The following is a 22,695-nucleotide window of genomic DNA, read 5'->3' as shown; positions in this document are numbered from 1 at the left end:
CAATAAATGATGGAGGAATACTGACACGTCAATATAAAGTTACTTTGTTTATTTTTTTTAACATCATTATTTATTCCACATTTATATTGGAGAACCGTTTCCAAGTGGCCTATAATTTTTTTTTTTTTTTTAACATTTTTGGCAAACGATCTTATGAAAACTCAATAAAGCATCGCTCACAAAGATTGTAGGCTATCATTTTACTCGGTTTTATTAAATTCTAGAAAATTCTATTTTTGTGTCAGTTTCGCCGCATAAAAACTTCGTAACCTATGCAGAACATTACACATTGGCCGTTGAAAATTTTTAATTGATGTCGGAAACTTATGTGCTCCAAATCCCACTATTTTATTATAGATTTTTCCATTTCTCCATCGTAACAGGGCCCTGTTCGAAAGCTAATTGGAGACCTTAAAAAACACTAAGAATTTTATTTTTTTTTGTTCAAAAAAATAATTTGAGTTTTCAATTGAACTTCTATAAATTCTAAAAGTACAAACCAATTTAACAAATCAACAAGTAGAAAAGTGACGTATTGTTTTTTCTTAACTATTTAGAGGGTAGTTGTTGTGTGAAATTTTCATATTATTTTGTAGAAGCTTATGCATTTAATAAAAATAAACTAAAAATATGATGAAGATGAGTTTTGAACCCATTTCCTAGGCCGCTATAATGAAGCAATAATACCACTTGCACTAAGACTCAAGTTTGTAATATTCTACACATACTACTATATATACATAAATGCATGCAAATTTGAAAAATCTGGGGCCCTTCCGATTTGGAAGCCTTATGCGGTGGCATCTATTGCACCCCCTCAGAACCGGCATTGATCATAAAATGTTATAAAAATCACTTATAAGAGTCACCAAATGGTAGGCCCGTTACCTAACATTTTTTGTGATGTGCGTGCAAAAACGATGCTAAAACTCAAGTACTCAACAATTGTATTTTTAACAAATATTGTGAGCTATAACCTTAAGTTTTAAAGGAAAATTGACGAAAAGTTTCAAAAAACTTTAGTTTTTATGAAAAATGACAAATAAAGGTGTAGTAAATAGTACCAAGAAAAGATAAAAAAACGGTTTTTCGTTAAAAATGAACAGTATCAGAAGTGTTTCATTAAAACTCCCAAGTTTTAATGGTTCTGCAAAGTTCTACAGTATAATCAATTTCCGTGCCATTTTTGTTGCACTGTAAGCTCCGTTATAATTCTTACTGGGCATTCCAAGGATGTTTCGGCAACCAAAAAACCGTTTTGGCTTCCGAAATGTATTTTAGGCCTTGCTAGTTTACTTAATTTTTGAGTTTTCCAACTTAAATTACAACAAAAAAATAACTTATGAGATTCAATAAATTGTAAGACCGCTTCCAAATAATTTATATTAATTTTCTTAATGGGAAGATCTTGCAGAAATAGAATTATCACATATTTTACGAAAATGAGTTTTTAGATGGTCCAAAATCATAGGCTAAATTTTAAGAGTTCAATTATATTTTCTTGTCCAATTTCAATTTTTTTGTGCCTATTTCACTCTTTGAGGTAACAAAGAATATATTTAAATTCCTTAACTAATGCATCAGCTATGACAGTCCGTTCCAGATTTTCGAACCGTAGGGGTGAAATGACGATTTTGCCCCTAGCATGTTGGTTTCGTTGTGTGGTTGTTTTGGGTTTTGTTTGGCTGGTTCTGGACCACACACACCTTCCCACATCCCTTCACCCTTTTCCCTATTTCGTACCATGTCCATTTCTCTCTCTCTCTCTCTTTCCCATTTCTATCCCCACATGTACAGACACAACCAAAATCATCCAAACTTTCACAGATCGAGGAAACAAATTACATATTCGTGCTCGTGAGGTCCTTGGGAGTTCAACCATACCCATTTCAGATAAGGATACCTTCGTTTTCACGTCGAACTCGGGATACCCCGATTTGGTCATTATTCATGCACACGTTAATTCTTGTGTTTTTGGGAATTTCAAGCTTGTAGGAAGCTTGGTGAGGTCCTTAGGAGGCTCGGGGTGTTTCGTTTGAAGGTTTTGGACGTCGGGATCGTGAGTTACAAGGTTGGTCGGAGTTGGTGGTGTTTTCCCGGCGAGATTCCGTGTGTTTTAGTGCTTGAAAGTGGTATGGATTTGTTCCTCTTGTTGTAAGATTCATTTTGGTACCAATTTTGTGAAATTTTGGTTGAAAAACGAGTGAGATACAAGGTTTTAAAGTTTTCCCGATTTTCCTGCGCCGACGACGGCGCTGGAGCTTCGCCGGAGAAGATGACGGAATATTCCTAACGGCGTTAACGGAATCTGTCAGATTTAATGGAATATTCCTGACGGCGTTAACTGACGCCGTCAGTGTGCCAGGCACGTGCTTGCGCGTGAGCGGCGCGTGTGGCCGTGCCTTGGCCGGCGAGTGCGGCGGTGGAAATTTTTTCTAAAAATATGGGGATGTTCCTAAGGTTGAGTAGATCACGTTGGTGTATTCATACACCCCATTTGAGTATTGTATGAGAAGTTATTTCATAATGTTGGTTATGTGCTTTAAATTTAACGTTTTTATAGTTGTTTTGCATATAGGTGAGACCTATCCCGAGGACGAGCGCGGTCACTCGAGGCAAGGGGGTTACGACCCTTCTACATACCAGTGAGTGGGCTTTTGGTTTTCCGTATATACCTATATACTTATGCTTTTCCCAGAAAGTGAAATGAAATGTTTATATGTTTATATGCCACGTATATTGTTTGCCCAGTTATTTATGCATTATTGTTGCATATTTATATATGTGTTGGTGTTGCGGACGCATAGGTAAGTACCAGGTGAGTTATGATTTATGTTTATGTTCAGTAGTGATTTGAGATGCATAGAAAGCTCATAACCTGCAACCCTGGTGTTAGTGCTCCTGCCCAGAGTTGGGCACAGTCCTTCACGTGATGTTCACCTCCCGCACCACACGCTTATCTTGGATCCAAGTTAGGTACACAGTCCTGTCGTACAGACCACTTTAGGTGGTTCCAACTCGTAGGTGACCCGCGATTATTCGCCCAGCCTTCACGTGATCGTAGCACTTGAGCGTACTTATTGTACACCCAGTCTTGTCGTACAGACCACTTTAGGTGGTTCCGACTCGTGTGCAGGTACAGTTAGTGAGATGGAGATTTGAGCTCTAGATTTAGCCATACAAGTCACGTTAGGTGACTCCGGCTGACAGATTCATGGCATTGATTTTCACATTTTCCTGAGCACTTGCATTTATTCGAGGCATTTGGCATGACATATTTTTGAGCATGACTTATATATATGTATATTCTATTTTTCTGGGAAGTACACAGGTTTTACGGCGAGGGGTTAGAACCTTGTTTATGAAATGGTTTTTGAAAAACTTTGTTTTTACCCACTCACATTTTTTGTTTTGCGCCCCTCCAGGTTCTAGTTGGCTAGCACTTTTGGTGGCTCCCCAGAGGATTTCCCCGACATATCTGACAGATTATCACCAGTGTAGGACCACCTTTGGGTGTGTTTTTGTAGGGTTATTTCTCCCGGACTGCATTAGGTCTTCGAGCTCTGAACTTTGTTTTTCACACTTACGCTTGCACATGTATGTTCTTACTTTGTGTAAAGCTGGTTTTTTATTTATTCATACTTTTATTATTATTTTATTAGCTTCTGCACTGTGCACATGGTTACGTCACTTCCACATGACGGCCAGCATGCCTTGATCTTGATCGAGGTGTGTCATCAGCAACATAAGTTTACATTTTTAAATATTTATACATATTCAAACTTACAATTATCTACGAAAGTACTTTTTTTTTTTTTTAATAAAATAGTTTTTAAAAAAAAACTCATATGTTGTGTATACCTATAAAACCATAATAATATCACGAAGGTTGAAAAAAACGATGGAAGCATATATGATACCTTCATTTTAGTGTTAAAATACGGCATGTATGACATACTTACTGTCACAGCCCGTTCCGAGCTCCCATCACATCTCGGGCTCGACTCTACTGTAGCACGATATTGTCCACTTTGGGCCCCAACCACGGTTTTGTTTTTGGGAACTCACATGAGAACTTCTCAGTGGGTCATCCATCTTGAGATTGCTCTCGCGCGAACTCGCTTAACTTCAAAGTTCCGATGAACTTCGAAGCTAGTGAGATCCCAAAAGGCCTCGTGCTAGGTAGAGATGTGAATATACATATAAGGCTTACATGATCCACTCCCCTGGGCGATGTGGGATGTTGCACTTACGTTATAGGGCAACCACAAAATCCTAGCAAAAAGAACCTTTGATAGAGGTAGATGGCCTCGTTTGGCAGCTTAGACTATACTGACTATTTCAGTCGGATAAAATAAATAGTCGTTAGATAGTACTGCCTAAATTAGTTGGGCGTTTGGTATTCTATCAGATTAATTAGTGCATCAAATAACACGTCGGACAATAATAATTTTTGGGAAATTTAAACCCATATAATTTCTTTCTATACCCAACTTAAATTTTAAATGTTAATTGTCTATTTTACCATATATTGCATAATTACTATTAAGTACCAAATAAAATTAAAAATAAAACTCAAATTTATCAATAAACTCACATACTATAATTAAACCCTAGCATCACTCTTTGTTTATCCTACATTCATTTCGGCTAAAACCCTAATAGCTCTTATAGAGAAAAACAAGCTTTTCTTTTTAGGCTTATTATATTAACACCCCACAAATTGTTGAATAAACCTCACATACTTAATACACCCCACATTTGGTTTTTCAATTAAAAATTATCTTAATACATCCCACTTACTTCTCCATAATACCCTCACACCCCACATTCTTAATATACACCTTTCATTTTTCTATATGCACCCCATATTTTCCATACACCCCACATTTTAATTTGGACAAATAATGCCTATTAAAATTTTGACAAAAGATACCGCATGATATTTAAAGCATGTGTGGGTTGTTTTCAATTCCATCATTAAAACCCATGTCGTTTGTTTTTAATATTTGGTGGTAATTTTAGGTGTTTAATTCTTTATGTAATCCTTGTGATCCGTAAAAGATGAATACGAACATAGAAGCTTGAATAACACATCAAAAGCAAAATTAAATAATTATCGATGTCGACAAAATCACTAAAACAATAAATAATATGAAGTCTTACCTCATGTGAAGCTTCTAAAACATCGATTTCGTGTTTCATTCGTCAAAAATAATTTTTTCTCAATCAACATGTTTGTAGTTTCATTGGTTAGGGTTTTGTTCAACAATAGAGGGTCATAGGGGTTTTGATAGTTGAAGATAAATAATACGTAAAAAGTGATTTGGGGTGTATATAATTTTTTTTAACCTAATAAGGTCAAAATTGTCATTGCATAGTAGGATAAATAAGTTATTTAATATTAAATTTTTATGTGGGGTGTATCCAACATTTTGTGGGGTGGTAATATATAAAGCCTTTTTTTATTAATAGATGGTGATTTTGAAGTTGTAAATAATCAAATTAAGGTATGACTCGATTTATGGATATTTTATTCATTTAATTTAACTTATTTTAGAATTTAGAAGATGAGTATTTGAGTTTCAATTTTTTTTTCATCAATCCCGCATAGTAGCCTTTGTTAAACTTTCTGCAACAACAAATTGGACACTCTCCCGGAGTCTGTCTGCACCCCAAAACACCCTCCAATACGATTTCTGCTGCTGTTGCTAGTACGTGTATGGTTGTTGTTGTCCTGTGTCCACATGCCCTCCAATATGATTTACATTTTTCTTGTAACTAATCAATGCTTGAAGACACTAATTTAAGAAATGAGTCGTCCACAATCACTTCGGATAAAGAATTAAATAGCTAACAAATCCACCTGCTAAACCTGAGGAATTGGATCCTAAGGATTCTCACATTTTAGTTACTCATCGTGTATCGTGCTGTAAAAAATCATTTGACTTTTTTATTTAAACTTAAACACAAATAATACCTAACGAAAACTGACTGCACGATAAACGATGAACGGCTAGGATGTGGGATCCCTAGGATCCCCACAAAGTGGATCCGGAGAGGATCCTCTTCCCTTGCCTGATACCTTTTCAAAAGCTAAAATCATTGGATGGATGCACAATATCATTAATAGAGTTAAGAGTCAAATGGGGGTAAAGGTAAATTTGCATATTGGATTAGGTTTGTAAGAGTATTTTAGGTAGTAAATTTGGGTTTAAAGAGATATTGATAGTTTAGTTAAAAATCAAATGGATGCAAAAAGTAAGTTGAGTGTAGAAAGATGTTACATAGGTTTAAATAAAATTTCCCTAATTTTTTTAAATAATTTCACAAAATAATTGTTGTTAAAATGTAGAAAAGGAAGAAAAACAGAAAATAAACAAATAAATAAAACATCATAACACAGACAAAAGTTAAAAAATAATAATAAAATAAGGAATAACAAAAAGCCACGTCTATTCCTAGTCTTCTCCGTCTTCCCCATCTCATCAAATCCCACCCTCCATGCGAACCCACTCATCAATTCACCAACCAAAATAAAATCCCAGAAATTAAATATTTTCAACGGCAATGAACCAACATTTTATCATCGGAGCCTAGATCGGAATTGCTATCCCTCTCCTCATCGGAGCCTAGCTCGTCCTCTTTCTTGTTGGAGCCCAGATCAGAAGAATTCGTGTGAAATCCCGTCCCCGGATTTCACTATTTAAAATTACGTATTTTGTATTATTATTATTGATGTGTTTATATTTGCGGAGCATAAATTTATTTCAATAAAAGGACGAAAACGCCATAAATGGACTAAACAGAATTTTTTAGGACGTATTTTATTTGCATATATTTTCCTACTTTTCTTTACATATTTGGATAGTACTCATCGATACGAGCACGTGAGCACAAACGAAACGTAATTTGGAGCTATAACGAATAAAATATAAACGAGCAAAGGTTAGGGGTAAAATGGTAACTTTGTTCCATTTGCTAGAAGGCTCCATAAAATTTGGGAGCCTTCCCGTCACTTTTAAGGCAAATGGAAGGCTATAACTAGAGGGGGAAAAACTGCCCAATCAGAAGAAGGGAAAGGAAAGAAATGAGGGGGAAGGGTGGCCAATGGGGAGGAGAGAGGGAAGGGAGGGAACCAATTAGAAGAGAAGAAAGGAGGGAAGGAAGAAAAAGAAGGAGTACCAGATCACCCTTTACCCGGTTTCTCTATGCGACCCTACTCGGTTCCCTTCACCCCCTCCGATGGTTTTTCGTCGATTTTACGGCGAACCATGTCAAACAAACACCTGAGAAACACGCCACAACCTTCCCTCTACCAATTACAACCTAAAATTGATGGAAATTGGATTTGATTTAGTGAAACCCGCACCAATGGGTGCAGTGTCGTCGATCCACCAATTCTGAAAGGTTTTCCGTCAACTACCACCATCCTTAGGTGTCTCTTGAGCCTAGGAACAAAGCCCATGGGTGGGTTAAGGCATATTTCAACAATAACACAATAGGGTGGTGTTATCTAGAGGGGGCGTTGGGGAGAGCGAAATGTGTAGTCGGGTAGGGCCCCAAATTTGAAGGGATCCCAAAATTTTTGGCATCTAATATTATGTAATAATGTTCTATATTTGAAATTTTGTTTTTTTTAGCACTTTAAAATCTCATTGTGCACCCTTTATAAGAATATTTTTTTTTTCCTTCCTAAATATTAAAATTTGGAGTACAATGAGATAATTTGAGTGTCAATAATACCACCCTACAAACAATATTTTTTTCAATTTTATTATAGAGAAAATTAGAATGTCCCACCTAGGCATTTTTAAATTTATTTTAATTAGTTTTTTTCTAAATGAAAAATGTTATATGTTGATTTCCTACTTAATCTTGTTAGTTAATAGAGGTTTTTTGGCGTGTCAGAATTTATGCCCCTATGTTGGATAATGAATAGATATTAACTATTAAATCATCAATATTATCTCTTAATTTTTGAATTTTTAACATTTATTTTTCTATAATAAAATTTCATTGATCACAAAAAAAAACTTACAGCAACAAAAAAAATGGAGATAGCCAATCCAACATGATCAAAACACCATGGACGCTACATTTATCTTGTTGAGTTCTAGTGTGATTGCATAGTTGTGTAGTATGCAATAGAAAACAAGTGCTTTTAATTAAAATATTGTACTACAATATAATTTGTATAAAAGTTGTTGACAAAAGGGGTTAGTTGGAATGAGATTAATGTCATCCAGTATGAGATATATGAATGTGAATTTTAAATTGAAACCAATTTTAAATATATTAATTTTAATTTTAATTGTACTCATGCCATGTTGAAATGTACTGATATGACTTGAAATGTATCGATGCCAAATTGAAACGTACCAATGCTAATAGGATATGTACCCATGCCAACTTGAAACATACTAACATATCGTCTAAAAATGTACCCATACCAAATTGAAACATGCCGATGTAGATATAAAATGTACCTATGCCAACTTAAAATGTACCAACATATCGGCTAGAAACCTACCAATACTAAATGGAAACATACCCCATATCATCTACCACTAGAATCTATTTTCCAAACATACCATGGTATGAATACTCAAATCAAGAGGTTTGCATAAAATGAAAATAGAAAGGGAATGAACATGACTCACAAAGGATGACGGAAGAGTATCAACTAATGGAAAAGAAATGACACGAAAAGATTGTAGAATGGTCGTGAAATAAGAACATAAGTATATATCACGTTAGAAGCATAAATAAATCAAATTTGATATGTTTTAGATTTTTAAAACATACGTCTACTAGATTCTAGGAGATTTGGATACCTATTAGCTAATTGGTACATTATATATATGGCAAATTGTGTAATTTTGCATTAAAAAAATGCTACTTATAATATTTGGCACCGAAAATAATGTAGGAAAATGTTTAATAAAAATTCTAAAAGGAATAGATGTTTAATCTAACAAATAGAACAACGAGGCATTTAATTCTAAACGCCCCTTTATAATATGATAATGTTATATATTCAAGTGAAACTTTAAAGTTTGAGTTTTGAAGTTTTTTTTTCCATGTTTGGTTGATTAAGATTGAACTGTTTTTTTATTATTTAATGAAGGTTATGTTTGTAGTTTTATTACTTATAATTAATGACATTTGTAAACTTGCAATCAATGAGTGATAAATTTCGTTTTGATTTAAGTGATTGTTTTCTAACATTAATACATTGTTCTATTTTTTTTTGTAACTATCTTAAGGAAGGGCCATTTCATAAATTTCGCACAGGGTTCCCAAAATCTCAGAAGCTGTCTTGATGTTATATACACACCTTTTTTACCTTGCCATACTTGTCTTAATTTGATCGTCGGATCAAATGAATTAAAAATGATCAAAAGACAAAAATTACAAAATGTGAAAGATTTAAAAAAAAAATGATGTGCGGAGTGCATCACCCAACACAAAATTGAACTACTCCTAATAAATACTTTACAAAAATTGACATATATCAAATCATGCCTTACAAGGATTGTGAGGTGTAACTCATCATGTTTCAATTGTTTTTGCAAAAGGTTCATAAACACCATCATAAAACCTATTTTCTGGCATTAACACCGCACTATAAAACTTCTATAAATTCATGTAAGATATTAAAGAGATGTTTTGGCCGCCAAAAATCCATTATAGCTGTCAAAAATCAATTGTAGGCCCCGACAGTTAGTATTTTATTGTATTTTGTTTCCCAACTTAAAAACCACTAATTAAGAGTTAAATCGTAGCTATTATAATTTTTTCTTTTAACACGAAGATAAAAGATCTTGAAGAAACTCAATCACATTTTTCCAAAAAAATGTGAGCTAACATTCATTTTACGACGGTCTAGAAAACTAATCAATATTATAAGGTAATATAATAGAATTATGGAAAATGCAAGGAAGACTATGATCTCTCTAGAATTACCCTAGAATTAGATGTAGTGGTGCTTGATCTTTTGTTGTAGTATGCATTCACACACATCAAGCAAATTCTTCAAATTAAACAAAAGAAAAAAAAAATGGATATGAAATTTGCCGATAACGTCCTTTTATTGCATTGAATAGCATATGAAAAGATTTACACTTTGATGTCATGAATTACGAGCTATGGTCAACTAACAAAAGTGGGTGTATTTTTGTGAGGTTGTAAATATTTATAAACAAAGTTTCATGCAGGGCCGAGCAACGAGTTTGATATCGTAGTGCGCTTAGTAGCCTGGGAACATTGGCGGAGGTGGAGATGAGTATTGGAACCCGAAGGTCGGTGGCAAGACGAAGTCTGGAGGGGGTGGTGAGAAAATGGGAGGAGGAGGTGACAAAGATGGAGAAGCTGGTGGTGGTGATTGGACAAGAGGTGGCGGTGAGTGAATCGGTGCTGGTGGTGGGGGTGAGTGCACTGGTGGCGGAGGAGAATGGACTGGTGGTGGGGGCGAGTGGACTGGTGGTGGAGGCGAGTGGACAGGTGGTGGAGGGGAGTGAACTGGTGGTGGGGGTGAGTGCACTGGTGGTGGAGGAAAGTAGACTGGTGGTGGGGGTGAGTGCACTGGTGGTGGAGGGGAGTGAACGGGCGGTGGTGGAGGAGAATGGACTGGTGGTGGGGGTGAGTGCACTGGTAGTGAAGGGGAGTGAACGGGTGGTGGGGGTGAGTGCACTGGTGGTGGAGGGGAGTGGACGGGTGGTGGGGGTAAGTGTACTGGTGGTGGAGGAGAATGGACTGGTGGTGGGGGTGAGTGCACTGGTAGTGGAGGGGAGTGAACGGGTGGTGGGGGTGAGTGCACTGGTGGTGGAGGAGAATAGACTGGTGGTGGAGGCGAGTGCACTGGTGGTGGAGGCGAGTGCACTGGCGGTGGAGGTGAGTGGACTGGTGGTGGTGGAGGAGAATGAACTGGTGGTGGGGGAGAATGAACTGGTGGTGGGGGTGAATAGACTCGTGATGGTGGAGGAGAGTGAACTAGAGGTGGTGGCGAGACTACAACTAGTGGAGGGGAATGAACTAGTGGTGGTTGAGGGTGGATTTGAATGACAGGACTTTGCCCAAAGGGTTCTGGTGGAGGGGTTTGAACAATTGGTGGAGGGAAAATTGGAACCACCGACTCTGGAGCGGGTGCTTCTTCTTTAGGCGGTTGTGTCTTGGGTGGTTCATCCTTTGGAGGTTGTTCTTTGGGTGGCTCATCTTTTGGAGGTTGCTCCTTTGGTAACTCCTCTTTGGGAGGTTGCACCGTTGATGGCTCATCCTTGGGAGGTTGTACCTTTATTGGTGGCTCCTCTTTGGGAGGTTTCACTTTTGGTGGCTCCTCTTTGGGCGCTTGCACCTTTGGTGGCTCCTCCTTTGAAGGTTGTTCCTTGGGTGTCTCTTCTTTGGGTGGTTGCGGTTTGGGTGTAGGAGTTGTTGGAACCAGTTCAGGTGAAGGCTTTGGTGTCTTTGGCTTCTCAACTGGAGGCTGAGAAGGTTTCGAAGGCCCATGTCCACCGCCACACTTTGCCTTATCGCAATCCACTGGCTTGCTCACCACCGCATAACATTCTTTAACCGACTTTTGTTTTGGCCTGTCCAGTAAACAATTGCTCGCGTCATTAAACACAACATCTTTCAAAGAACCTGGCACGCATTTTTGGGTCTCTCCATTGAAGTAGTTGTACGAGAACGTGAAGTTCCCTAAGTTTGGCAACATACATATACTCTCAGGAACAAACCCAGTTAGCATGTTGTGTGAGATATCCAACTCCTCCACCTTTTCCAAGCCCTTTAAAGTTTTCGACATAATCCCACTGAATGTGTTTGAACTAATATCGAAAACCGTCACGTTTGCAAGTTGTCCGATTTCAGGAGGCAGACATCCGGTAAACTTGTTGTTGGATAATACAACCTCATTTAAGGTGTTCACCATTTTTCCAATGCTATTGGGGATGCAGCCTTCAAGATGGTTGTTAGCAACGACAAGAACCGAGATGGGGGAGTTGCCGAGATTTTCAGGAATGGTGGATGTGAATCTGTTGTCATTCAAGAACAAAGCATCCAGTTCCTTGTTGAAAAGCTCAGGAGGCAACTTCCCTTCGAAATTGTTGAACCTGAGGTCGAGGTACTTGAGGTTGGGAATTTCCAGGACAACGTCGGGGAATGATCCCACGAAGCGGTTGTTGCTAACATCAAACTCGTGGAGAAGAGTTAGCCTTCTAAAGCTCTTGGGGATGATTCCACAAAACCTGTTGGAGTTGATGTGGAACAAGGCCATGTCCGTCAACAACCCTAATTCCGCAGGAAGGTGTCCGGCGATGTCTGCGTGGTTGAGATCAATGCCTGCCACCACCTCAATTTCCGGATCATCAAGAGCCGGGGCGCAGAAAACTCCAGTGTAAGCACATACATTCTCGCCAACCCAGTTTTGGGTTGTTTTCAAAGGGTCCGAGTACACGGCCTTTTTCAAAGCTTGAAGCCCAATGTATGCGCGTCGAAGCCTGGTATTTGGAAACTTCAGATCAAGCTTAACCTCAAATTCATAGTTGTCAGGAATGTCGCCGCCCTCTGGGAGACTGACGAGCTGGCGATGTGCAATAAATGACACTTCGGCATCGGTTAGGGCGGAGGAAAAAGAGGAAAAATAAGAGAAAAGGAAAAAGCTAACTAGAAAGCAGCCATAGGCCTGCATGATTTTTCCACTGCCTCCTTGGTTTTGCCCAAGGCTGCTTATTAAGAGATGGGGGAGAGAGGGGGAGGAGGCAGTGTTATATTGAGATGGAGGGCACTTTGGTTAGGTTTCTATGAGAGGCTGTGCAAAAATTTCTCTGCATGTTTGGTTCGTTCCAGCAATTTGCTGATGCTTTTTGGAATGATGTCTAAAATTAGGGTTTCTGTTTGGTAATGGACATGATGAGTTGTTGGAAACTTTTGCCTAAATTGCATCTGATGGCTAAACGATTGACCGACAATGACTAGGTCTCATTTTCATTCGTTCTTTTTTCTTTGGTTGGGTAAAAAATTACGTTTACGTTTTTTTTTTATTACCGTATACCATATGAGTCACGTAAAGAATAAGATAGAGAAATAAGAAATTTCGGTCATATAGGTAATGTAATGGATGAGAATGAGAGATGAAAAATATAATTTCATTAATGTAATAGTTATACAATGAGAGTGAGATGAGAGATAAGATGTAATACCGATCAATTTTTTGTCAAACATATTATTCATGAGATAGAAAGATAAGATGTAACTCAGATATTGTAAGAATCTCTCCTAAAAAACGACTTCAAAACTTTTACGTTGACTAAAATCTTGAGCTAATATGGCTGTGATCCGAGTCTACTGCTAGAGTTTAGCCAAAGATCAGTGCTTTCGACCACATGGCTTGAGGGCCGGCCACCCAACAACTCTAAAAATGAACACAATAATATTTAGGTCCAACTTGATGGCCCTTCCCAAAATTCTCTGTTTCAAATTCTATGCTCAATCCACCAAATAAAGGAAAAATAAAGGAGACAACTCTTTGTTTGTTTTAAATACCTTTTGGTATGGTTAAATAGTTGTATTCCTAAATTCATTTGGAAGATGTATCCTTTTATTTTGTTTCTAATTTTTTACACACTGAAATATTATTTGAAGCATTTTTAATAGTTGCAAAATGCTTATGATTATCTGAAAGCATTTTTAATAGTTGCGAAATTTGAGATCGGTAGATTTTTTTTGTCAATGAGATAACTACATAAGTACCCAAGTATGACTTGTAAACTAATATTTGTTCAAAGTTACAATTTTTCTTTTTGAGGGAATTCAAAGTTACAATTTGAAGGTTAAAGAAAATTTTCATCTCGAAAAACATTAGAATGTACTAACGCAAAATTTGCCCGTTGCACCATTAAATCTTAATCATTTACGAGTTATAATAGACGTGAATATATTATTACTTATCTAAATGACATTAGAATTAACAACACAGTGTGACGGTTAAATTGAAAAATTTAGCAGCAGCAGGATCTTTGGTTTGATCTGACTTTTGGGTAGAGGTTTGACTTAAAAGCCTTTTACAAGGAAGACCAGTCAACTGAGAATCCTCTTTAGTTTGTGCGGTTCCATACGATATACCAATTTGTTTTTGTACTTAAACCACATTATACGCGTTTTGAGCCCATTATTACAGTCAACAGCAAGAGCTGCCCTCCTTCCTTCGGCTCTTTGGTACAAAGAGGAAGAAGAAGAAGGCCAATCCCCACCAACTCTTCTTTTAGCCTAAAAGGCCGGCCAGCCAGCCAGCCAGCGGAAAACCCCAAAACAAAAAGCACTTTTGTATTTCAAATGATTCCCCCAACAAGCTAGAAAACACCAACAACGCCATCGATTTCTTCTTCTCTTCGTTCTCATCGCCAACGAAAGACAAAGCTGCTTCTCTCTCTATGGAATCCTCTGCGGCGGAGGAAAGAACTTCCAGCTCCGCCGCGCTTACCACCACCCTCTCCAACTCAATCCAAGCTTTGGGTCGCGGCTTTGACGTCACTTCCGATATCAGGCTTCTCTACTGCAAAGGGGCACCCGGATCGAGACTCGTGATTCTGGAGGAGGATCGGGGGAAAGATCTTGTTTTTTCTGATCGGGGGAAAGATCGGGGGAGGATCGGGGGAAAGATCGACGTCGAGCGCGCGCCGGGGAAGAGGACCATTGACAAAGTTCATGCCTGCAGCTTCCATGAGGTGATTTTTCATCCAATTTTGGTTGATGGGTTTTTGTATTTTGTGAGTTTGGATTTGGATTCTGTGATTATTTTGTTGTATTAATGTTTTCAGAAGCTTCAGTTCAGTATTGGACCTGCTGGATTTGAATTTTCATGGATTGTTTTGGCTGAGTACAGAAAGTTATAATCTTGGTTTATTTTAAGTTGGATAATGTTGCTTTGCTGGGTTTTTATGGTTCTGGGATTGATTTGTTTGCGAAATCGTTGGTTCCGATATCGTAATTCATGTTTTTGTGCTCTGTTGGATTTGTGGGAGTTGGTTAAATTGAATGACCGTACATTGGTTGCTTAAAGTTATTCAATTTTGTTTGTCATTCAATTGCTCTTGTGTTGCGTGGTTTGAAAGTTCGAAATGATATTGTCTTTCACTTCTTCCGGGCTTTTGAGTTGTTTTTCTCCATATATGATATATTCTCGTAGGTATGATGAAGCCTTATTTTCTGTAAGCATTATAGGCTAGGTTGTCTTGAATTGTTTTGTGATATGCAGAGAATAGATTACTCATCTCTTACGGAACAGTGCACTATGAGCTCGTTACGCTAACGTTCTAGTGAATGTTTATTTTCCTTCACAAGCAGCAAATTAATCGTATGGGATATTTCAGTGTTGGTTTTATATTTTGGTTCTGGATTGTAAAGTGGGTTACTAGCCAGTGTAATTAGTCAATTTACCACGCAAAACATGAAGAAAACTGGGAAAATGTTGCATATCAGACAACAGATAGATGGCTAAATAAAAAATTCTGGCATTAGGTAATTGTTTGAGTTCCACTGTTAGAGTTTGCTAAAACTATTTGGTGCATTAGAGAATAAAATTTTACTGAGAACATGCTTAAACATAAAGTTTGTTTGGTTACTACAATCCCCATAAAGCTTGAGCAGTTAGGATGTGAGCAAGCTGTTAATATATATTCTAACACTAGCTAACTTTAGATCTGCAGTTTCTTAAATTACATTTTCTCTTTGGAATATATCGTCCCAGTTATGGAATGAACAGTATCTCCTGCTACTTGGTCAGGATTTGGTGCATGCATTTGGATTTCCACTTGCTTCACCTAATTACAGAAAACATTTTACCTTGTTGTTATACAACATTTTTTGTGACCTTATGGCTTTGATGCTTGAAATTTCAGATGGCAGAATACTTCAACAAGAAATCGGGTATTTCAGGGGGCGTTCCCCTTGGAAGCTTCAATGCCATGTTCAATTTCACTGGTTCTTGGCAAGTTGATGCAGCAACAACCAAATCCCTTGCCATGATTGGATACTTCATTCCCCTGTACAAAGTTAAACTAGAAAAGGATAATTTAGTTTTGCATGAGGAAATTAAGCGTGCTGTTCCGTACTCATGGGATCCTGCAGCCTTAGCAAGGTAAGCAACTAAATATGATAGTATAAACATGAATCTGTGTTTTTTCAATTATAATCCTCTCAGTAAAAAATCAATTATGAACAAAGTTGATAGGCTAATACCTACAACTCATTTCCTGTCTATACCTTAAACTAATAGATCTTCTGGAGGCAACTTGGCAGTACCTGATTACTCAGTCTAATACTACTTTCTGTCATATTCTGTTTCCTACTTTGATTAATGGGTTATAAAATACAACTAAAGAGCTCGGTGAAAAATTGAATGATTAACTATTAGACCTTTGTATGCTCAAAGACAAACTAATGGCGAGATACTTGATTGAAAATTGTCTAGATATGTACTTAAAGATGCTAATAACTGTTATTGAAACTAAACTTGATATGCACTAACAAGAAGGATAATCAATCAAATTTCCTTAAGTTGGGCAGTTCTTATAGTTACATGGCGCCCCATCAATTCGTATCGAAATTTAAATTCAAAATGCTCCAAACTGCATTGTTTGATGTTGCATACCGCAGTGTGTTTTCTTTGTTAAGGTTACTGGATCTGTTGGTCTGTAAAACACCAGAATTTTTTATACAGAATTTTCTTCTTCTTCATTCTCCTCTTGTTCATTTTTCAGTTTTATTGAGAGTTATGGTACCCATATCGTCACGTCTGCAACTATTGGCGGAAGAGATGTAGTTTATATCAGGCAGCACCAGTTATCTCCTTTGTCAGCAGGGGACATTGAGGATTATGTGAAGGACATTGGTGATCATAGGTTTGTGGACTCAAAAAGCCAGTCAAATCCAGGCCCTTTAAAATACAAGGATAAGGTTTGTGTCGTGGGCGTATTTTTTCCTTTTTGTTGCGTGAGGTTTTACCAAGGAATTCAATCTGGCTATCACTGTTTTATCTAAAAGTCTCACGAAACTTTTCTCTCATTCTCGAAATAATTCTTGAGGAAATGGATTTGCGTGTGAATATCCTTAATTTTGTGTCCTCCTTCAGGATGTTACAGTCATATTCAGGAGAAGAGGGGGTGATGATCTTGAGCAGAGTCATCCCAAGTGGGCCGAAACTGTACAACTAGCACCAGATGTGATTAACATGACATTTACACCCATTGTCTCTTTGCTTGAAGGAGTGCCTGGAATAAAGCACTTGAGTCGCGCGATTGAATTATATTTAGAGTGTAAGAACTAATACAAAAAGCATTTTGTTAAATATGTGACTTTTATTTCAATATGATGACAGATAAATCATTTCAATTATGGTTGGTTTGAATTGTTTGTCTAGAACCCGAAACTTTGTTATATAGTTAGAAGCATGCTTCTCCATCTATTCAGGTCTCGGAGGTGTTTTTAACATTTATTATATGTTTGTCATTGTTTATACCAGACAAGCCACCAATTGAAGATCTGCAGTATTTCTTGGATTTTCAAATTGCTCAAGTTTGGGCCCCGGAGCATAATAATCTTCAAAGAAAAGAACCTGTGTGTACATCACTTCAGTTCAGCTTGATGGGACCGAAGCTTTACGTCAGTCCGGATCAGGTACTTTTGTTGGTTCTCATTAGTTCTTTGATGACTATTATTATTAAATTATTGTGTGGGAAAAAAATGATGCTTTCATTTCCTTAAATTCGTAGTTTTCCACTTCCACCTCACCTTAACTTAAAAAGTTTCTTGACGCTGCAGGTAACAGTAGGCCGTAAGCCTGTCACAGGGCTTAGACTAAATCTAGAAGGCAGCAAACAGAACCGACTGGCTATACATTTGCAACATCTGGTGTCCCTTCCAAAAATTCTTCAACCCCATTGGGATGCGCACATGGCAATAGGTGCACCCAAGTGGCAAGGTCCGGAGGAGCAAGACAGCCGTTGGTTTGAACCAATCAAGTGGAAAAACTTCTCCCATGTAAGCACTGCACCGATAGAGCACGTGGAGGCTTCTATTGGTGACCTCTCTGGTGTTCACATTGTCACAGGGGCTCAGCTTGGTGTTTGGGATTTTGGTGCCAAAAATGTATTGCACCTCAAACTCCTCTTCTCCAAAGTCCCAGGCTGCACTATCAGGCGGTCTGTTTGGGATCACAGCCCAGCCACCCTGTCTTCTGCACAGAGGACGGATGGTTCTTCTTCATCGCATTTGAACAACAGAAGCTCTGACGATAAAAAGGACAAACTAGCAAAACTAGTGGACTTGACAGAAATGTCAAAGGGACCGCAAGATATACCAGGTCATTGGTTAGTCACCGGGGCTAAGCTTGGAGTCGACAAGGGAAAGATTATATTGCGCGTAAAATATTCCTTGCTGAACTACTGATCTTCGGCCTTCCGAGCCCGCCCCCCCCCCCCCCCCCCCACGCCAAAACCACAGTAATTGTAGGCTTTTTTACTAAAATTTGATAGTCCAGCATTCTTTGCACAGGGGACCCCTGTTCTGTACATTTTCTTCTTCTTGTTTCTTAGCTATCTTCAAGTGACATCCTTATTTGTCTGAGGGGTTTTCTTCTAGAATCGGTTGAGAAGACAATGTATGTTTCCGAATAATTATATACTATTTTTACGTAATATATGAAGTACTATTTTCAGTGACATCAACCCTTGCGTATGATTGTTGACTAGAGAGCTTGTATGCATGTATCGTTGGACGAGAGAGTTAATACTTTAGAAATTGAGGGTATAATATTGCATTGTAACCGTCATAGCGAAATTAATATTCGTATCTCTTTAGAAAACTTGAAAGTTCTTTGATTGCTTATAAAGTTTGCATGCATGTATTTATATGTTTTTCAATCCCATCATGAACAGTTTCCGTACTTGGAAATATTTTTTTAGTCTAGCAGGTGTTACTAATTTAGTCACAGTGATATCGTTGGACGAGAGAGTTAATATATCATGAATTGAAGGTATAATATTGTAGTGTGACTGTCATGTTGGAAAAAATAGTATTCATATAACTCTTTAGAAAACTTGAAAGGGAAGTTCTTTGATTGCTTGTGTGCAATGGGACAATATATAGTAACCACTAACCACAGCCTAGTGATGGAAAGTATGTACTTCAGAAAACTTCTTGTGAAATATGCGAGTTGTTGCATCATGAGACAGTAGTTGATTCAGGTCTAATTTGGTATTGAGGTGATTATAATAAAAGTTGGTATAAAAAAAAGCTGGGAGCTGTTTTTGTGTTTGTTAAACATTCAGCTTCAGCTTTTTTTCACAGTTTTGGGTAAAAAAAAGCCAAAAACAAGAAGCTGCAAAACCCAGCTTTGAAAAACCGGCTTTTTTTCACATCTATTTTACATAAAAGTTTACCAAACACTCTGCTGTTTTATTTTACAACTATTTATTTTCACAGTACAACAGAAGCAGTTTTTTTTTCAAAATACAGCAATACCAAACCAATCCTCACAAAACTGTCATGCATTTACTTATTTCACTTATAAATTTGTCTGCTTTTACAGTACCGTACAAGCATCAAAGATGCCAAACCAGAATTAATCCACCTTAAAGAGAAAAGAGATTAATCAGTCACTTCTACTAAACTGTACTTAACAGTAGTCCTTCAATACAATCTTATTAACACAATTGGATGTTGGATGAGTTTGTAATCTCAATATCAGTTTTTATGCCGTATGGGAAAATTATTGTCTGCTCCAACATACGACGTCGACGTGAATCTAACAGTTGCGAGAGAGATTGCATCAGAAATTTCTTACCAAATGAGCGAAATTGCAGATATCATCTGGTGTGGTGTGGATTTACTCCTGTGGCGAAAAACCTTCTTTATGATGTCTTCGTGATTAAACGAGTTATTAAATCTCAGTCCAAATGGATCTTTCCGTCTAACATATGTCCAGGTTTTTCCGTGTAAGTCATATGCATGGGTGGAAGGGTCCTTTCAGGACATGAAACGGGTTTAACCGCGGTGATCGAAGTTGATAGCGGGTTTAACCGCAGGCGATGTTAACGAGAGCTTTTTTCATACAACGTACGTAAATTGACATATGACCTACGCCGCAGGAATCATTGGCGCAGAGCCATTAAATATTCTAGCTCAGGGGAGACTGGAGCAGGCAAAGTCGCTACGCGTGAGATTATATGAGATTATGCAGCCCCACATATGACTTAATCATCCTCACCATCATACATTAATCAAAGTATTAAACAGTGTTTAACATCTAACCTTTTATTATAATACAGCGTGAACCATTGAGATATGTTTGTTCTAGTATCTGTCAGCTGTCTGTTTTGACCATTCTCCAATAACAACATGCAAGTCCTGTTTAACGCTAAGCCCCATACTTGTATAGTCTGACAATTTACACTAATTAAAGGGTTTCTAATTAGATTTCACTAATCATGTTTACGTGGAAACTATGATGCTCTTGATGTGGATGATTAATTTGCTGCAAGAAAGAGGCAGATAGTAGTGTCCAAAAACAAGGATTCTCCAACGGCAAGTGTCTAGATGCTTTTGGACTTGGGTGAAATGCAAGATACTTCTTCCTGTAATGTTTCTTTTGTGAATTTTTTTCTAGAATTAGAACTGGAACGTACCCCAAATATTTTGGATTGCACTCAATCCCTTGTTGAATGCTTTCTCCATATGCGTCTACTCATTTGTTTTACCTTCCTTTCCTCGTGGACAAGGAAGTACTAACCCGGTAATATTGAAATTTAGGGTATAGTGATTTATACATTCTTATTTTCTTCCTATGCAACTCTTCGTATTTTTCTTGTCTTTAAATCGAACAAATTAGAGGAGAGTCTAGAAACCAAAAAGGAATAAAGTGAAAAAGGCGAAAAACGGTGTCTGAAAATCACTGCCATAATTCTTTTTTCCATGACACTACCCATTATTTAAACAATGAAAACTCTGGCACATAAGTTGCTTAGGCTTTTGGAGTGTTGTATTGAGAGATTTTTCAACGTGACTTGCGCATGAGGTGGTACACCACGTGTCATTAAATAAATGATGGAATATGTGAGTTAAAAAGTTAATAACTTAAAAAATAAAATTTCCCACCACATATATAAAAACATGTGGTGTACCACCCGTATTCCCGTCACAATAAAAAATTTCTCTGTTGCATGCCCGTTAGGGCTGTCATGTTTTAATCCAAGCAAAAATTGAAAACTCAATCTTTTATAAAGGATGATATTAGGAAAACCAAATTTTGTAAATCAAATAATGTGTCTCCAATAAAAAACGAATACATTAGTCGACTCTTAATTAATAATTCAATTATCTACAACCACGTGATTTTGTTTAAAAAATTTGGTTTCTCTAATATTATCCTTTTATAAAAGAGAACGAGAATTCAATTTGCTTTATTATGAATAAATACGTCATCATTTGAACTAAAAATTTCATTGTCCACTTCATGATACCAAGAAAAAAAAAAAATAGCTTATTTTATGTTTTAGCAGTAAATTCGAGCTTATTCATGTATGTTTCTATTGGAAGAAAAAGGCAAGGAACGTGCACATACAGGCAAGCTCAGTAAAGAACGTGCACAGACAGCACAGCAAGGAACGTGCAAGTGCATGTGTGCTGTCAGATTACAAGTGTGTAGGGTGTAAAGCTTTCAGCTTTCTTTGTATTGTATAAGTATGCCTTCCATAAGGCTTTCTAAGATATGAAATACATTACAATTTGAATCAGAAAAATTCAATATGGTATCAGAGCAGGAAAAATAACCTGCTTCTGCATCATCTTATCCATGTCGTAGATGGCTCAACGACGGAGGTTGAGACCAGAGGAGACGGGTAGACTGTGAACCCAAGTTTCGATTTCTTTCCATAATCGACAGAGAGCCTGTCCAAGAGCAGAGAGCTGAGGCCAGAGCCGGTTCCACCTCCAACGGCGTGGAACACCATAAAATCTTGAAGCCCCGTACAGTTATCAGTAAGCTTTCGGATTCGATCAAGGCAGAGATAAACAATCCAAGCTGCTCCTTCCATTTCCTCAAACTCTCATCATCTTTATCTTTCTCAAGCTGCTCCTCAAGTTGTGATTGAAGGTCCCGCAACCTCTTCACACTCAAATCGCGCTCGTCAAGTCGTGGATCATCCACATTCCCAGACACGCCAGCCCCGGCTATTTCAGACGAAATCCTTGCAATCTGGGACAGAACTGCTGAAAACTCCTTGACCCCTTTCTTCTTCTTCAAGATCAATTCGTCCAGAACAGGTTTGAGGGTAGACAATTGATCTTTGATTCCGCAAGAAAAGGAGTCAACTTCTCCAAGTTTTTTTTTTTCAGACAGCAGTTACGAAGCTGTCCTTTGGGTAGCAGCTGGCTCGGTTTTTTTTTCAACACTTGCAGCCATGTTTTTCTTGTCCGCATCGTGAGCGTCGGGGAGATGGGAATCTGTCATTCCAGCGATAATGCTGCCGGAGGAGCTGCCGGAATCTGAGGTGGCGATTGGATCAGCGGCGGTGGGTCTGAGCCCCAGCGGGCGTGGTTGGCTTCGGTTTTTTTTCTCCTGTGAGCTTCTGCTTTCTCTCTATTGATTTTAAAAGGATCGACAGCATCAGAGAATCCTGTGAGCTTCTGCTTTCTACG

The 22,695-nt window shown here is 37.9% G+C and overlaps 2 protein-coding genes across 2 annotated transcripts; one reads left to right on the top strand and one right to left on the bottom strand.

Annotated features, from left to right (window-relative positions):
• Positions 1-10,075: 10,075 nt before the first annotated feature.
• Positions 10,076-12,749, bottom strand: LOC137729722 (uncharacterized). Its single transcript, XM_068468732.2, has one exon. The coding sequence runs from the start codon at positions 12,689-12,691 to the stop codon at positions 10,253-10,255; it is 2,439 nt and encodes an 812-aa protein (XP_068324833.1). The 5' UTR covers positions 12,692-12,749; the 3' UTR covers positions 10,076-10,252.
• Positions 12,750-14,125: 1,376 nt separating this feature from the next.
• On the top strand, positions 14,126-18,721 carry LOC137728795 (MACPF domain-containing protein CAD1). The gene is made up of 6 exons (XM_068467561.2): positions 14,126-14,726; positions 15,900-16,138; positions 16,761-16,956; positions 17,132-17,315; positions 17,522-17,676; positions 17,821-18,721. The coding sequence occupies exons 1-6, from the start codon at positions 14,433-14,435 to the stop codon at positions 18,445-18,447; spliced, it is 1,695 nt and encodes a 564-aa protein (XP_068323662.2). The 5' UTR covers positions 14,126-14,432; the 3' UTR covers positions 18,448-18,721.
• Positions 18,722-22,695: the final 3,974 nt, after the last annotated feature.

The sequence above is a fragment of the Pyrus communis genome, chromosome 10, assembly GCF_041283825.1.
Source record: "Pyrus communis isolate YQ-2024b chromosome 10, ASM4128382v1, whole genome shotgun sequence".
Lineage (NCBI taxonomy): Eukaryota > Viridiplantae > Streptophyta > Magnoliopsida > Rosales > Rosaceae > Pyrus > Pyrus communis.
Note: the sequence above shows the minus strand (reverse complement) of the source record. Positions and strands in the feature narration are given on the sequence as shown.

What these genes read in the sequence shown, in the direction of transcription:
- LOC137729722 (XM_068468732.2), bottom strand. Translation starts at nt 12,691, where the DNA reads ATGCAGGCCTATGGCTGCTTTCTAGTTAGCTTTTTCCTTTTCTCTTAT.
- LOC137728795 (XM_068467561.2), top strand. Translation starts at nt 14,433, where the DNA reads ATGGAATCCTCTGCGGCGGAGGAAAGAACTTCCAGCTCCGCCGCGCTT. An exon ending in ATGCCTGCAGCTTCCATGAG is followed by an intron (nt 14,727 to 15,899) that starts GTGATTTTTCAT and finishes TTGAAATTTCAG; the next exon opens with ATGGCAGAATACTTCAACAA. An exon ending in CTTTAAAATACAAGGATAAG is followed by an intron (nt 16,957 to 17,131) that starts GTTTGTGTCGTG and finishes GTCCTCCTTCAG; the next exon opens with GATGTTACAGTCATATTCAG.